The following is a 16,229-nucleotide window of genomic DNA, read 5'->3' as shown; positions in this document are numbered from 1 at the left end:
AGCCTGGCAGTCCATGCGGCCATGAAGAGTCGAACATGACTGAGCGACTGAAAAACAACAACTAAATCAGCACCTTTACGCTCTAAGAAGTATTTATCATGTAGTTTTTTCAGTTAAACAATAATGTGAATACATATTTTTAATTAAAATAACAGTTTGTAAAATATGCAGAAACAAGCCCTTTAAGTATTTTTAATACATCAACCCTTAATAAAAGCCATGAAAGGATTGTTCATAAGGAACTAAAAGCAATAAACTTTAGCTATATAAGTTTCTGGTGATCTGTGTTGATACAGGAATAGAGATTAGCAATCCACAGAAAGTTGCTTATGTATTAATTTTGAGCAGAATCAGCAAGAGAAAACTTAGGGAGACACTTCATCTTTCTAGTTTTTCTCTCGGTCGCTTCAGTCGTGTCCGACTCTTTGCGACCCATGGGCTGCAGCCCACCAGGCTCCTCTGTCCATGGGATTCTCCAGGCAAGAATACTGGAGTGGGTGGCATGTCCTCCTCCAGGGGATCTTCCCCACCCAGGAATTTAACCCATACTTACTGCATCTCCTGCGTTGCAGGGAGGTTCTTTACCCCCTGAGCCACCTGGGAAACCCAGTCTTAGCAGAGTTATTTTTATGATACATTTCTAAGACATGTACTTTTATATTAAAAGACTATTCAGTCTGCTTAATCCTTGAAATTCTTCTAGGGTCTAGACCCAAAATTAGTTTCTTCAACCAGGAAAACAAAGAAACAGATTTTACTCTTGGGAGCCAGTTTTTACATATTGTTTTTGCCAAGCATCCACTTCAGTGTGCTATGGTTTTGATCTTCTCCAGAATAAGAAGTGTGGAAGGGGCTTTCTCCTCCCCTTCATCTTGGCCTCATAAACTCCTCCTAGAAATCCTTTAAATCTGTCTTAAAAGGAAAAGAGAAGAATTGCCATCCATTCTATAGCTCTTCCCTGCCCAGCCTTCCTGAACACAATTGTAAAACCAAGATAAATCACCGTTCTTGAGTTGCTAGCAGATTTCTGCCCAGTGTGAATCTACAGATGTGGAATTCTTTCATCACCCTGTTTTTATTCCTTGTTGAATGCTGTCTGGGTTCTGCATGTGCTGTTTATATCTTTGCATTTATCAGCATACATATGATTGTAGAACTTCTTCAGAAGGTAATAAGTTGGACACTTTTCCAATTTCGTTTAAGGACTAGTCTGATTTAGACAATTACAGGGTCTGATCTGTATGAAACTCAGCAGATGCCTTTTATCTTTTGATAAAAGAAGTTGTGGATTCACAAAGTAATAGCCCAAAAGATGTGAGAATGAAGAATGTTTGAAATACAACGTTTCTAGGGAAGATTGCTTGTCAGGACTTTAAAAAAAAAAAAAAAAGAGCTGCTGCAAATGTCTACAGAGTGAATGAAACCAGAGGCTTTATAGTTGATACACTTCTGAATTCAGCAGTCACATCACTGTTGCGGTGTTCTGAGGTTATACACCTGGGACAAGGTAGCATTTTAATGGCACATCCTGAAATAGCACTTTTTCCTGAAATTCCCCTCTTTCTCCCTACATTGATGAGGACAGCTGGGACCCTGCACTTTGTCCCACTTTCAGAGGGAAATAAGAGTATTGGTCTGATATCAATTACAACAGAAAACCTATTCAATAATACAGACAAACCACGCTTTGTATCATTTTATGTAAAATAAATAGACGTACCATTTCACCCTCATTTCCCCTCAGCCACACCCTTGCCTGACTTTTTAGATCATTGGGTGATAAAAATGTTATTGATTTGTAAGTCTTTGGCACCCTGAACAGGCATTCTAGAAATCCAAGAGTATAATAATTAATACTTTATAGTTAGACGGCATCTCATAGTTTTGGAAACTTTCTCACATCCTTCCTTTAGATTCCTACAACAGCCCCAACAAAATAAACGTTGAAGTGTTGTTATTATTATTCCATTTAGGCAGGTGTGGAAATGGGGTCCCCAAGGAGGTAAAGAACTTGCCCAGGGTCACTGAGCTAAGGAGCGAGAGCTCAGCCTGAGGTCAAGTGTCCCCCCTTCTCAGAGGCAGCACAGCCTTGAAAGTGTCCCAACTGTCACCTTCCTTGGCTGACACCGGGCAAGTTGTTTCGCTTCACTCTGTCTCTTTCCTCCTTGGCAGAGTAAATGGTGTGTATCTCAAAGATGAGTGAGTGAGATTAAACGAGATAATGCACACGCAGTTGTTGTACTTCGACGACTTCCCTGGCGGTCCAGCGGTTAAGAATCCGCCTTGCAGTGCAGGAGACGTGGGTTCGGTCCCTGGTCGGTGAACCAAGATCCACATTCCGTGGAACAGCTAAGCCCGTGCCTTGCAACTACTGAGCGCACGCGCTCCAGAGCCCCCTTGTGCCACAACTAAAGAGTCCAGGCCCTGCAGTGAAAGGTGCCACGCCTCATGGTGCAGCAGAAATCCCACATGCTCTAAGACCAGATGCAGCCAAATAGACAGACACTCTTAAAAGTTATCCTTCGGCCTCTTTTTTTGTTTTGTTTGTTTCAAGATTTGTATGGAAATACAAAAAACCTCGAATAGCCAAAGCAATCTTGAGAAAGAAGAATGGAACTGGAGGAATCAACTTGCCTGACTTCAGGCTCTACTACAAAGCCAGTCATCAAGACAGTATGGTGCTGGCACAAAGACAGAAATATAGATCAATGGAACAAAATAGAAAGCCCAGAGATAAATCCACACACATATGGACACCTTATCTTTGACAAAGGAGGCAAGAGTATACAATGGAGTAAAGACAATCTCTTTAACAAGTGGTGCTGGGAAAACTGGTCAACCACTTGTAAAAGAATGAAACTAGATCACTTTCTAACACCGCACACAAAAATAAACTCAAAATGTTTTTGATTACTTCTTAAGCCACAGAAAGACTAAACAGAAAGAGGCCCTCTGGCTGTGTTACACCTCCACTTGTAACTTTTCCTAAAAACCTTTTAAGGAAAACATTAAAGCTCATGAAATTCAAAATTTGTTATGAAACTATTTTTGTATATTTCCGGGTTTGTCTTATTTCACTTATTCAATCTTTCAGCTATTATTTCTACCATGTGCCAGGTTACCATGTGAATCAAGAATTCGTGTTATTCAGTATCATGCCTGTCTTCTTTCCAAGCAGATGCTATAATTTTCTAGTTGGAGTCACACATATTAGTCTTCAAATGTTTTTCTTTTCAAGATTTGAACTTGTGCTCCTGAGCAGGCGCGACCACTGACCTGCTCAAGCACAAAGGGAATGTGTGGGGTACACTGTTTACAGTATTCTTTTAGGAAAAGCATCATCAACCGCTAAATAATAGTATTTTTGTGTCTCAGCACATAACACACGTGTGTCAATATCTCACGATGGCTGTTCTTGTATTTGCAGGTTTAGTAACGTCATCAGAGCCCATACGCGTCTGGAGTCAAGATACAGCAACAGCTCAGGAGGCTCATACGATGAAGATAAAAGTAAGCACTAACAGCCTGAGGGGTTTCAGATGGAGGGCAAATGGTTAGTGAATGGAAAATTGGTATTTTGATTATTCTTGTTCTGATCAGTAAAAAGAAGCCCACAAATAATTAAGTAACCATTTAATCCTGCCATGCAGAGAGTCAGTCTCTTCAAAGTAAACACAAACCAAACAGTGGATGAATCAGAATTAGGAAAACTTTGAGCTACTACCTAAAACCATATTTTTGTCTTCTTGGCCCTTTTCCTGGGTGATGCATTTGGCAAAAAGCTAGTACAAGATTGTCTCTTTAGAAAACAAAGTTTTCCGTCCATTTCTCCTGCCTGTCTTGGGAGTGGATTTAACCTTTATGCTTTGTGAGTCAGCTCACCCAGGATAGATCTGTTTTCATATTTAATTTCTCAGGGACTGAGTGAAAACCTTGCCAGACTGGGAGATACGATTGTCCCAGGAATCACGCTATACCTTGGGAAGCTGGAAAAACTGTAAAGATCGATGCATTCACTGACTTTGTTTAAGTCTCAGACAGGTTGTACACTTATTGGTCATTGGTCAGGGAGTGGTCTCAGTTACTTGTTCAGAAGTTACAGGAATTCTGGAAACAGAGAACATTCCCAGTGACATATTAGCTGTGTAAGGAAGTTGGTAAACTATCTTCTGGAACTTACTTGTTTGGGTGGAAATCATAATATGATATCTCATGAGTTAGGTCCATTTTGTAAGTTGGCACACGGAGGTTTTGTACTGGTAGTTTTGAATTATTTTGTTCTTGTGGGAAATGTGCAGAGTATGGTAAGAGGTAAGTGTTTTAGGTTGGCCAAAAAGTTTGTTCAGGTTTTTCAGTACAATGTTATGAAAAACCCAAATAAGCTTTTTGGCCAACCCAGTAGTTCTAAGGACACTGCATTTCAGTTTTACTTCTTAATGCACAGATAGGCGATTCTCCACCATTCAAAATATCAGTGGCAGGAATGTCTGAAATCCATGTAGTATTGCCAAACTCAGGTTAAGTTTTAACTGTGCTCGTGTGTTCAGTCATGTCTGGCTCTTTGTGACTGCCATGGGCTGTAGCCCGCCAAGCTCCTCTGTCTGTGGGATTTCCCAGGCAAGAATATTGGAGTGGGTCACCATCCCCTCCTCCAAGGGATCTTCCCAACCCAGGGATTGAACCCACATCTCTTGCGTCTTCTCCATTGGCAGGCAAAATCTTTACCACTAGGGTCACCTGGGAAGCCCAAGTTTTAACTGTGTCCCTATAAAACCTTTTTCTAGAACAGTTAGTATGAAGTCGGGGTGAAGGGGAAGCTTATGCATTTTCCCTCATTTCTGTGCCCATCAGGGTATTTGGCCTTCCAGACACCAAACAGTTGCATTTCAAGAGCATAGAGCATTAGTTCTAGGCAGGACCAGATTTGATAGATGAGGAGAGCAGTACCTGAGGGGTGGAGTTGTTGGTTCAAGAGCAGTCTCCTTGCTCTTCAATACTTGGTAACATAAAATTCTGAGGACAGAAAAATTGAGTCATGGAAATGTTAGGCAGTCGAATCCTGACTTCCCCAGAATGTGACAGGCATGCTGTAACGAAGCATAACATTCTATGACTGTGGATTTTACATTAGGAATTTTGTTGCACTTCAACCAGTTGATTCCGTCAAAGTGTATCTCTTTGTTCTGGGCGCAGGACACAGAGTTTGGTAGAAAACACTGTAACTAATAATCATTTTGAAAATACATCTTCACAGCCCTCTGGTATTGAAACTTTACATTCCTTATGTATTTTAAAATAGCGACTTTCAGAGGGTAATTATAACAAAATGAGCAACTATGTCATTATATAAACTCAGATCACTGGCTTTAGGGTTAAAGAGAAAAAGTAATAGAAGTATGTATAAAGGGAAAGAAAAACTACTGTGAATGAAAATAAGGCAGAAAGAGTAGTCTGGTATTATCATCATGGCCTCTGTTTTACCCAGAAATGCTTATAAATTTGTCATCCCAGCATAAACAGCATCTTACTGGGTATAGTACTTGAGTTTGATTGAGTCATGTGTCAGTAATATTCTTCACGTGATTACTGATATTAACCAGGGAAATTAAAGTTCAGAGTAAGTAGCTGGGTTGCTGAGAGCTCGAATCTTAAATTTCTCAAGTCAAAGGAAAATGGGAATCAAGCCACTCAAACAGATCCTCATCATAGAAAGTCCATAAAATAGATGCTAGGATCCTTTTCTAGTTGTCAAGTAACAGAATTGACCTCAGCTGTCCCGGATGAAACGGTCCATCCAGTAGGGCATAAGTACCCTCAGCACTTTGGTAACTCGATCCTGCCTGATGCATTTTTGGTTCCAGCCACCCAGGGATGGGTATAGTCTATGCCATGAGAGAAGCAAAGGTTTGCAGGCTCAGTTCCAAACCTTATGACCGGCTGTATGATATATGTCAGGGGTAGTTATTTTCTGCCTGAATTCCTGAGGGTATGAGCAGGGCTAAGAAGAATGAGAAGGGATCAGGAGAGACCTCATGGCCCAGTGCTTCCTAGTCTGGGTTTATCTAAAAAGAAGGGTGCCGCCTCTTTAAAGTATTTTTTTATTAAAAAAAAAAAAATACCACCTTGGATAAAGTGGACAGGCAAACAGATTCAGACCTAGTCTATAAAGTTGGTGGACAGCGTCTGGCATGGTCACAGAACAGCAAAGAAAGGCAAGGTGACTGGGGTGCAATGAGCAGAGGGCACGAAATAGGAAATACGCCAAGAAACAGGAGGGAAGTCTTGTCAGGCCTTATAGGCCCTGGTGTGAATTGAATGCTGGATTTCATTTTGAGTGTAAAGGGGAGCTGCTGGCCAGGGGTGCGCAGAGAAAGGGACTCTGAATGGACTTCTGTTTTCAAAGGATGGCTCTGGGGACTTCCCTGGTGGTCTAGTGGTTAATTCTTCACCTTCCAGTGCAGGGGGTGTGGGTTCAATCCCTGATTGGGGAGCTAAGATCCCACATGCCTCCAGGCCGAAAAAAAAAACTGAAACATAAAACAGAAGTGATATTGTAACAAATTCAATAAAGACTTTAAAAATTGTCTACATTAAAAAAAAAAAACTTTAAAACAGGAGCATGACTCTGGCTGCTCTGCTGAGAATAGACTGCAGAGGGTTAAGCATGGAGCCAGGGAGGCGGTAGGAGGCTCTGCCTCCCGTGAGAGATGGTGAGGGCTCAGCCCAGGATGGCAGTGATAGAGATGGTGAGAAGTGGTCATCTCTTGGGTTTGTTTTGAGGGAGAGCTTACTGAATATGCGGCTGCTGATAAGTTACTTAACCTCAGCGTCCCCTCTACAAAATTGGGATAATAGGTACCTGTCGTTGGGTTATCTTGGGTTATTAATACATGAAATATATAGACCATTGCCTGACATGAAGTAACCCTTTTCTGTTGTTAGTCGCTAAGTCATGTCTGACTCTTTTGCAACCCCATGAACTGTAGCCCACCAGGCTCCTCTGTCCATGGGATTCTCCAGGCAAGAATACTGCAGTGGGTTGCCATTCCTTCTCCAGAGGATCTTCCCAACCCAGGGATTAAACCCACATCTCCTGCATTGCAGGCAGATTCTTTATCACTGAGCCACCAAGGAAGCCCAAGCTGTCTCTCCATTAGTTCTGACATTATTTTTATTATTACTGTCACTACCACCATCATCATGGTTATTAGAAATATAAGCAACTATAGCTGATGCATGTTGATGTTTGGCAGAAACCAACATAATTCTGTAAAGCAGTTATCCTTCAATTAAAACAAATTTTATATATATATATATATATAAAATTGAGAAGTCAGGGAGGATTCCCAGGCTCCCGTCCTGAGTGAACTGAAAATAAGAAATCACGTTTTACTGAGATGGAGGAGACAAGAGAAGGAGTGAGTTGTCATGGTGATGGCAATTCATGTGATGCAGGGTTTTTCTTCTTGTGTATCTATGTTTTCAGTCGCTCTGTAATGAATATAAATTAGATATCCAAGAAATAAAGGAATGAAAGAAACTTAATCAAGTAATTCCAGCCCATTTGATCATATAATTTTATACTCACAAAATGGAATGGTTAGGAAGTTATTTTTACAAGCACTAATTTGTAAGTTGCTTTCTAAAAAGGCAAGTTGGGAAAACAAGCAGCTTCTCTCCCTGTAAATGAAGCACATTTGTCTTTCTCACACTACAGATGACCCAATTTCTCCCTATACCGGCTGGCTTCTGACTATCACAGAGACCAAACAGCCGCAGCCCCTACCCATGCCTTGCACGGGAGGGTGCTGGGCCCCCCTGGTGGACTACCTCCCAGAGACCATCACCCCCCGGGGGCCACTCCACAGGTGAGTAGCACGTGCAGATAGAGGGGAGTGATCACTTAGCTCTGACTGGATTTTTCTTCCTATGAAAAGAGAAACCTGTTCCAGGTCCCATCAATTGAAATGATGTTTGAAACCAGAGGGAACACAAGCGACTTGAACTGCAGCTCCCAGCACACTGACTGACTTTGCTCGAGCATTAACCAGCGTGCGAAGCTGCCTTGCAGCCCTTTGGAGTTTTCCTTGCTGTGCCCTTAGTGTGGGTGTTCATGCTGTTATGCCTTTTCGATTGTGAGCAGCTAAACGAAAGAACCCTTGTCCTCCGAGTCTCTTCATCCCTCAGCCCCTATTTTCAAGTGATTGGTAGAGTCCCCATTATGTGAATTAGCTCAAGTGAAGTTTCTTCTCCTCGTGGAACTCTGTGCTGTATCAGGTCAACTCCATTTCCCTGGAATCAGGGTCTCACCTAGTTCTTCAAGGCTGACGAGCTGGACGTGATTGTGCCTCAATGACCTGTCAGTCTGTTTCTGTCCTCTTCGGACATGGCGTTGACGTCGTCGTTTTCATTGATCAGGTGCAATGTTGCTGTCATCTTTATGACTGAGATGGTGGTGGACCACAGTGTCAGAGAGGACTGGGCTCTTCATCTCCCGCTGCTGCTCCATGCTGTCTTCCTAGGTAAGCCTGGGACCCAGAGGAATTCTGGCCACTAGAGTCCGAAACCTACACAAGCCATCCCAGGGAGCTGTCCTTTTATGTGGCCATCCTGCTTTTCTGAAATACCTAATATCTTCCATTTTTCACTGCCCTTTCTGTGACATCTCTAAAATTCCAGTTGATCAGTCATTGTTTAAAGTTGTCCTGGCACCATAATATAGAATGGTACCTCATCCATGCTACTTCTATGTTGTTACTGCTAAGTTGCTTCAGTCGTGTCCGACCCTGTGCGACCCCATGGACTGCAGCCCACCAGGCTCCTCCGTCCATGGGATTTTCCAGGCAGGAGTACTGGAGTGGGTTGCCATTGCCTTCTCCTGTAACTGCATAGTGATGCACCAATTCAACTTACTGCTATGGGGGAAAATCACCATTTAATGAGACATGAAGACAAAGCACAGACCCGACTAAGGGCACACATGCTGTGGACCACAGCACGGCCATGACCAGAGCAAGTGGGGGGACGGGGGAGGGGAGAGGGATGGGTGAACCACAGCCTCGGGGGCGGGGGCGGGGGGGGGGGCAGGTCTGGATTGACGATGACTAAGCAGACAACAGGATGAGACAGGAAATCAAAACCAATGATGAAAGCAGACACACCGCCAGAGAACTCCAACAGCAAGGAGAACATACAGAACTGTTCTTTAACAAATATTCAGAAAGAAATCAAGCATGAAACCACAGAGAAATCCTCAAAGAATTTTAAATATCAACTAATTAGCCAATGATACAAATTATAGTGTGTCAAAAGACCACAAAGTGGACTAGTTACTGCTACTTCTATAGAGATATTCAAAACAAGCTGGACTTCTTTTAGGGGCTTTGGTTCTCCGTGATAAGTTTAAAGCCTTGAGACACAGTCAGTGCATAGCGAGGAAGAATGTAGAACATGGTCGGCTAAGCACTGAGATTTTAAAATATCCAAGGTGCAGAGCAAAAAAAAATGGAAAGAGGAATCAGCCAGGCAGGGAGACTCAGAGAGAGAGATAAAGTTAGAAACCTTTAGTAACAGGGAAGAGAACATCTCAGGAAAGAGGAATGCTAAACATGTCAGATGCTACAGAGAGGTCAAGAAAAGTCCGTCTGTCAGCATTTCATAAGAACATTTTTTAAGGAAGAAAACATTTAATTTTTCCTAAGCCTGATTTCTTTATGTCGGTAACAACCTAACAAAGAAAACTAAACATTCCTCTAACGTGTTCCTCCCGGGCATCTTGGAATCTTTGCCATCCCTGGAATCTAGACGAGCTGAAGGTTTGTTTATATTAAGAGATTGCACCATTTTGTTCCAGGTTTGGACCATTACCGGCCCGAAGTCTTTGAACACAGCAAAAAATTGCTTCTTCACCTCCTGATTGCCCTCTCTTGCAACAGCAATTTCCATGCCATTGCTTCTGTGCTCCTGCAGACTCGAGAGATGGGCGAAGCCAAGACTCTAACCGTTCAGCCAGCTTATCAACCCGAGTACCTCTATACAGGTAACACCAGGAGGAGGGGCAGGGAGCCTGAGACAGAATCACAAGTCTGAGGATACCTGGGGGTGTCCCTGGAGCCCACATCAATGTCTCTGCTTTTACCCTTGCCCCAGCTTTCTAAAGGATAAAATATGCACCATTATGTACAAAAAACATGCACTATTTTACTTGATGTTAAATCCTTCTTCCTTAGTAAATATGTCCAAATATACTTTTAAAATTATTACTGTGATTGCTATTTTCATTAAATATGTTATGAAAAAAATTAATATCCATTGACCGAGAGAGTATGAGTCTGGAACACCCATGGAGGAGAGTGTGCAGAACAGTGACCACCTGCAGCATCTTGAGACCAGGTATCACCAAGGCGCCAGACATTTCCCTATGTACCTTGAGACTTAATTACATTAATATACGCATTCAGAGTTCTGGGCACATTTATGCAAAACATTGTGTATAACCTACTTATCGCTGTTATCCTCAACAATAGTATCATGTCACATAGTTAAATCGTCTATTACCCAAGAATAATTTACCTACAGCACAGTAAGGTACAGATGTGTAACAGAGCTATTCATCAGTCAGTGGGTGTGTGAAAGCAGGCGCACACAGACACACGCACTCACCTCTTGCAGAAAGCATCAATTAAAACACCAGAGCATCAAATGATTTGGTAAGTCTGTTAGAAAAAGACTGATTAAGTGAGCTTAATCAGAAGACTAGGTATTTTGAAGATCTTTGTATCTTAGCACAAATGGTTCCATGCCATTCTTTTTATGTACTGCATAGTACCCATTGAACAACATATCTTAACTCATATGTTTCTTATCCACACCTGGAGAAATTGTTGTGGTTTGTGTCTGTTTTGCTTCTTGGCCAATATACAAAATGCCTCCATGAGCCTCTAGGCTCATATACCTTGATGTACTTTTAATCAGTGTATCTCCAGGATACATTTCTTAGTTTGTAGTTATTGGGTCAAACAACAAAAGATAGATGTCTTTAAATTTTTTTTTTACTGATATTGCAAATTGTTCTCCAAGATTGTTGCACTAATTTAAACCCACAGTATTTAAGAGTGTGTATTGCACACCTACTATTACTAAACCAGTCTAATAAATAAAAGGTGGTATCTTGGGGGAGAAAAGGGGGAAAAAAAAGACACCAAAGTAGAAAATAGCAGAGCACCATCTGTTACCAAATCACACTGGTCTACACGGCAGTGCAACTATTCTGTAAGCAAAGAAAGAGTTCCAGTCTTGTTTAATCATAGCCATAGCCAAAAATCAAGTGTTTTTTTTTTTTTTTTTTTCAAAAAATTTAAATAACTGCACACTTCCTGATGCACACCTCCCGACCTCGTTCAGCGCATGGCCTGCGCATTCCACCTGGACCTTGTCTCCCACCAGGTGGCTTCGACTTCCTGAGAGAGGACCAGTCGTCCCCGGTGCCAGACTCAGGGCTCAGTTCCAGCTCCACTTCATCCAGCATCAGTCTGGGAGGCAGCAGTGGGAACCTCCCACAGATGACCCAGGAGGGAGAAGATGCAGACGCGGCTGCCGACTCAGATGAGAAGGCAAACAAGCTCATTGAGTTTCTGACGACCAGGTAAGGGAGGGGTCAGGAGATGGGCTGCTGTTTTTTGGGTCAGTCTTGTGGCAGAGTGCCATCACTTTAAAACTGCAGATGAAAATTCTAATGAAGTCTCCTCTCTTCTGAATTGCATCTGCTGGCGTCTGTGTACAAGGCAGACCCTGATAGGTGCTGTCTACGACTCCCCTGATGTCACAGTGGAGGAGCGGAGAGATTTCCTGCCTAATGAGCAGGTGGCAGATGCGGGCGGGAGGCAAGCATGACTTTCACTGTCTGTTAGAGCTACCAGCCTCCGGGAGTTCCAAGACTTGACAGAGAACATTGCTCTGGAAACCCAAAGTATTAGCCTTGGTCAACCTAGTAGCAGCTGCAGACGGGGGACCCCTATCTGCTCCTCTAGTCCAAAGGGTCACTTATAAATGGAGTTCAGGAACCAGAAACAATCAGACGCGTGATGGGAAAAGAATCCAACTAATAATAGATCAAAGTCAGGAAAACTGTGAGTGATCCCGTTTTTTTCAGGTTTTATGGTTCTTTCAAGGAATGATTTAGCTCTTGGTTCCGTTCTCATAGTTCGGTTCAGTTTAGTCACTCAGTCGTGTCCAACTCTTTGAGACCCCATGAACCACAGCACGCCAGGCCTCCCTGTCCATCGCCAACTGCCAGAATCTACCCAAACCCATGTCCACTGAGTTGGTGATGCCATCCAACCATCTCATCCTCTGTTGCCCCCTTTTCCTCCTGCCCTCAGTCTTTCCCAGCATCAGGGTCAGCTCTTCACATCAGGTGGCCAAAGTATTGGAGTTTCAGCTTCAGCAACTTCCTTCCATTGAATATTCAGGACTGGTTTCCTTTAGGATGGACTGGTTGTATCTCCTTGCAGTTCAAGGAACTCTCAAGAGTCTTCTCCAACATCACAATTCAAAAGTGTCAATTCTTCAGCACTCAGCTTTCTTTATAGTCCAACTCTCACATCTGTACATGACTACTGGAAAAACCATAGCCTTGACTAGACGGACCTTTGTGGACAAAGTAATGTCTCTGCTTTTGAATATGCTATCTAGGTTGGTCATAACTTTCCTTCCAAGGAGTAAGCGTCTTTTAATTTCATGGCTGCAGTCACCATCTGCAGTGATTTTGGAGCCCCCCAAAATAAAGTCTAACACTGTTTCCACTGTTTTCCCATCTATGTGCCATGAAGTGATGGGACCGGATGCCATGATCTTAGCTTTCTGAATGTTGAGCTTTAAGCCAACTTTTTCACTCTCCACTTTCACTTTCATCAAGAGGCTTTTTCGTTCCTCTTCACTTTCTGCCATAAGGGTGGTGTCATCTGCATATCTGAGGTTATTGATTTTTCTCCTGGCAATCTTGATTCCAGCTTCTACTTCTTCCAGCCCAGCGTTTCTCATGATGTACTCTGCATAGAAGTTAAATAAGCAGGGTGACAACATACAGCCTTGACGTACTCTTTTTCCTATTTGGAACCAGTCTGTTGTTCCATGTCCAGTTCTAACTGTTGCTTCCTGACCTGCATACAGATTTCTCAAGAGGCAGGTTAGGTGGTCTGGTATTCCCATCTCTTTCAGAATTTTCCACAGTTTATTGTGATCCACACAGTCAAAGGCTTTGGCATAGTCAATAAAGCAGAAATAGATGTTTTTCCGGAACTCTCTTGCTTTTTCCATGATCCAGCAGATGCTGGCAATTTGATCTCTGGTTCCTCTGCCTTCTCTAAATACAGCTTGAACATCTGGAAGTTCATGGTTCACATACTGTTGAAGCCTGGCTTGGAGAATTTTGAGCATTACTTTGCTAGTGTGTGAGATGCGTCCAATTGTGCAGTAGTTTGAGCATTCTTTGGCATTGCCTTTCTTTGGGATTGGAATGAAAACTGACCTTTTCCAGTCCAGTGGCCACTGCTGAGTTTTCCAAATTTGCTGGCATCTTGAGTACAGCACTTTCACAGCATCATCTTTTAGGATTTGAAATAGCTCTACTGGAATTCCATCACCTCCACTAGCTTTGTTCGTAGTGATGCTTCCTAAGGCCCACTTGACTTCACATTCCAGAATGTCTGGCTCTAGGTGAGTGATCACACCATCGTGATTATCTGGGTCATGAAGATCTTTTTTGTACAGCTCTTCTGTATATTCTTGCCACCTCTTCTTAATATCTTCTGCTTCTGTTAGCTCAGTTCAATATAGAATTTAATGTACAGAAAGCTCAGGTAGGGGCTGGTGGGGCCTCCTTACAGGGTGTCTCAGAGACCTGACTGGTTTGTGGAGAAGAAAGGTTTTCTCACTACTCACCAGTGTCAGTGCTGGGAATGGTATTTTCTTAAATTCTCACATGTGGAGCCGAATAGACAACAGAGTTTGTATCTTCAGTTTGTCCTACAGTGTTTGGCAACTTAACAATGTGATCCTAATAAAATGTTATCTCTGCACATTCTAAAATGTATAAAGGGAGTCTGTGTCTAAATCTGTGTTTTATTTGACATGTTACATCATTTCATTTAAGACAAAGAACCAAAACCTGTTATGTGCTGAATGAACACTGTCCTGGTGAATTGAGAAGTTTTAATTTTGTGAGCAAAACATATGAAAAAGTATGTCTCCATCAGTTAAGTAGATATATTTTGAGTGTACTCTTAAGCTTTATAAGACTGAAATTTTCCACCAAATTAATAAGTAAATTTTTTTTAAATGTATGTTGCTCGTTTGGAGTTAGAACTGTGTATATGGTTGTGCAAAATGATAGTTACATTTTTGACAGTTCGTGTGTCTTGTTGAAGGGCATTTGGTCCGCTTTGGTGCCATGAGGACATCACACCCAAAAATCAGAATTCAAAGAGTGCTGAACAACTCACCAATTTTCTACGTCATGTTGTATCCGTTTTCAGAGATTCCAAATCAGGTACCTCATCCTATTTCTACAAAGCCCACTTTCAGCGTTTGTCTGTAACAGAGCTCGTTCTCCCCATATAGTTACACACTGTGTATGTATTTATGTGTGCGTGTGTGTGTATGTGTGTAAAATCCTCCATTTGGCAGCAGTAGCCAAGGAATATTCACAGGAGGTATTGAAGCTTTTTCAGGTGTGCCTAATTTAATGATAGTTAATGTCACATATTGCGGCATGATGCTCCATCAAATGATTTCCCCAGTGTCTCTGTTCTCTTTGCTTCATTTCCCTCACTACAACACAACTGTGCCTATATTAATTTTATTTAAAGAAGGCCATGAGAAAGAAATTTTATTCGCTGTCATCAGACTCAACTGGGAGAAAACGGTCTGTCTTGCAAACTGGGTTTTCTTAAATAAGAATAATTTTTCAATAAAATGTTTTTGGCTTTAAAAGTATTTGCTGACAAGTCCTGCGCCAGTGACCACTCAATATTCTGAACACGGTCTGATGCTAATTTAGGCACTAGTAGCCGCACAATATTCAAGCCCTTAGCTGGATTCCATTCAGATCAGCTTGGCCAGGGCTGATATGTGTGTGAAATTTAAATTTGGTTCCTCAGCCTGGTAAACAGCTATCTCTGCCTTTTCTCACTCAGCAGGCTGGCCATAGTAAATATGTCTCACTGGTTCTTCTGGCTGCTCTGATAATTAGCACATTTTACAGTTTGAAACATTCCAGATAAGCCACATATCTTTTCATTATCAGAGGATACATGCTAAGAAACAAAAAATACTGTTAAACTGAAATGGGAAAGTTGTTCCCAGAATGGAATTGCCATTTCTTGAGTTTTCCCTTTGGAATTTCTTTGAAGTATTAAAACTGCTTTTATTGGTATTTCCCCCACTTAAAAGTCATTTCAATAGCCTTAAAGGAGAAATTTTGTGATGCATGTGAACTCTTCATCTGTGTAAAACTCTTGATGGTATGCTGCTGCTGCTAAGTAGCTTCAGTTGTGTCTGACTCTGTGTAACCCTATGGACAGCAGCCCACCAGGCTCCTCCATCCACAGGATTCTCTAGGCAAGAATACTGGAGTGGGTTGCCATTTCCTTCTCTGCTTGATGGTATAAAGATAGTAAAAATGAGAAAAAGTATGAATGCCATATATAGCATGTTCTCAGAGCATGCTTCAGGCTGCTTAGAACATTCTGGGCTTCCCTGGTGGCTCAGACAGTAAAGCGTCTACTCACAATGCAGGATACCCGGCTTCAATCCGTGGGTCAGGAAGATCCCCTGGAGAAGGAAATGGCAACCCACTCCAGGACTCTTGCCTGGAAAATTCCATGGACAGAGGAACCTAGCAGGCCACAGTCCATGGGGTTGTAAAGAGCTGGACACGACTGAGCAACTTCACTTTCACTTAGAATATTTTGTGTCTTTTCACATCTTTCTCAAGATATTTTTACTCACTACAATTTTCTTGAACGTGGCTGCTTTCTGCCTACTTCCAATATAGCACAATAAGATGTGTTCCTGGAAATGCTTGTATTAGTCAGGGTAGCATAGCTGCTGTAATAAATAACCCCCAAAGTTCAGAGACCTCACACAAGAGGCTGTTTCCGGATCTCATAACAGTCCAATGTGGACGTTTGGGAGCAGCTTTCCACCTGGTGCTTCAGGGACCACCCCCC

The 16,229-nt window shown here is 42.3% G+C and overlaps 1 protein-coding gene across 1 annotated transcript in view; it reads left to right on the top strand.

The window, feature by feature from the left end:
• FRY (FRY microtubule binding protein) overlaps window positions 1–16,229 on the top strand; it is a 328,020-nt gene that overhangs the window by 261,297 nt on the left and 50,494 nt on the right. The window contains exons 37-42 of the mRNA XM_052649908.1: window positions 3,428–3,510; window positions 7,718–7,868; window positions 8,419–8,522; window positions 9,854–10,039; window positions 11,446–11,644; window positions 14,427–14,548. Of these exons, the coding sequence (XP_052505868.1) occupies window positions 3,428–3,510; window positions 7,718–7,868; window positions 8,419–8,522; window positions 9,854–10,039; window positions 11,446–11,644; window positions 14,427–14,548 (845 nt within the window). The remainder of the gene's footprint in view (window positions 1–3,427; window positions 3,511–7,717; window positions 7,869–8,418; window positions 8,523–9,853; window positions 10,040–11,445; window positions 11,645–14,426; window positions 14,549–16,229) is intronic.

The sequence above is a fragment of the Budorcas taxicolor genome, chromosome 12 (assembly GCF_023091745.1).
Source record: "Budorcas taxicolor isolate Tak-1 chromosome 12, Takin1.1, whole genome shotgun sequence".
In the NCBI taxonomy this organism is placed as follows: domain Eukaryota; kingdom Metazoa; phylum Chordata; class Mammalia; order Artiodactyla; family Bovidae; genus Budorcas; species Budorcas taxicolor.
Note: the sequence above shows the minus strand (reverse complement) of the source record. Positions and strands in the feature narration are given on the sequence as shown.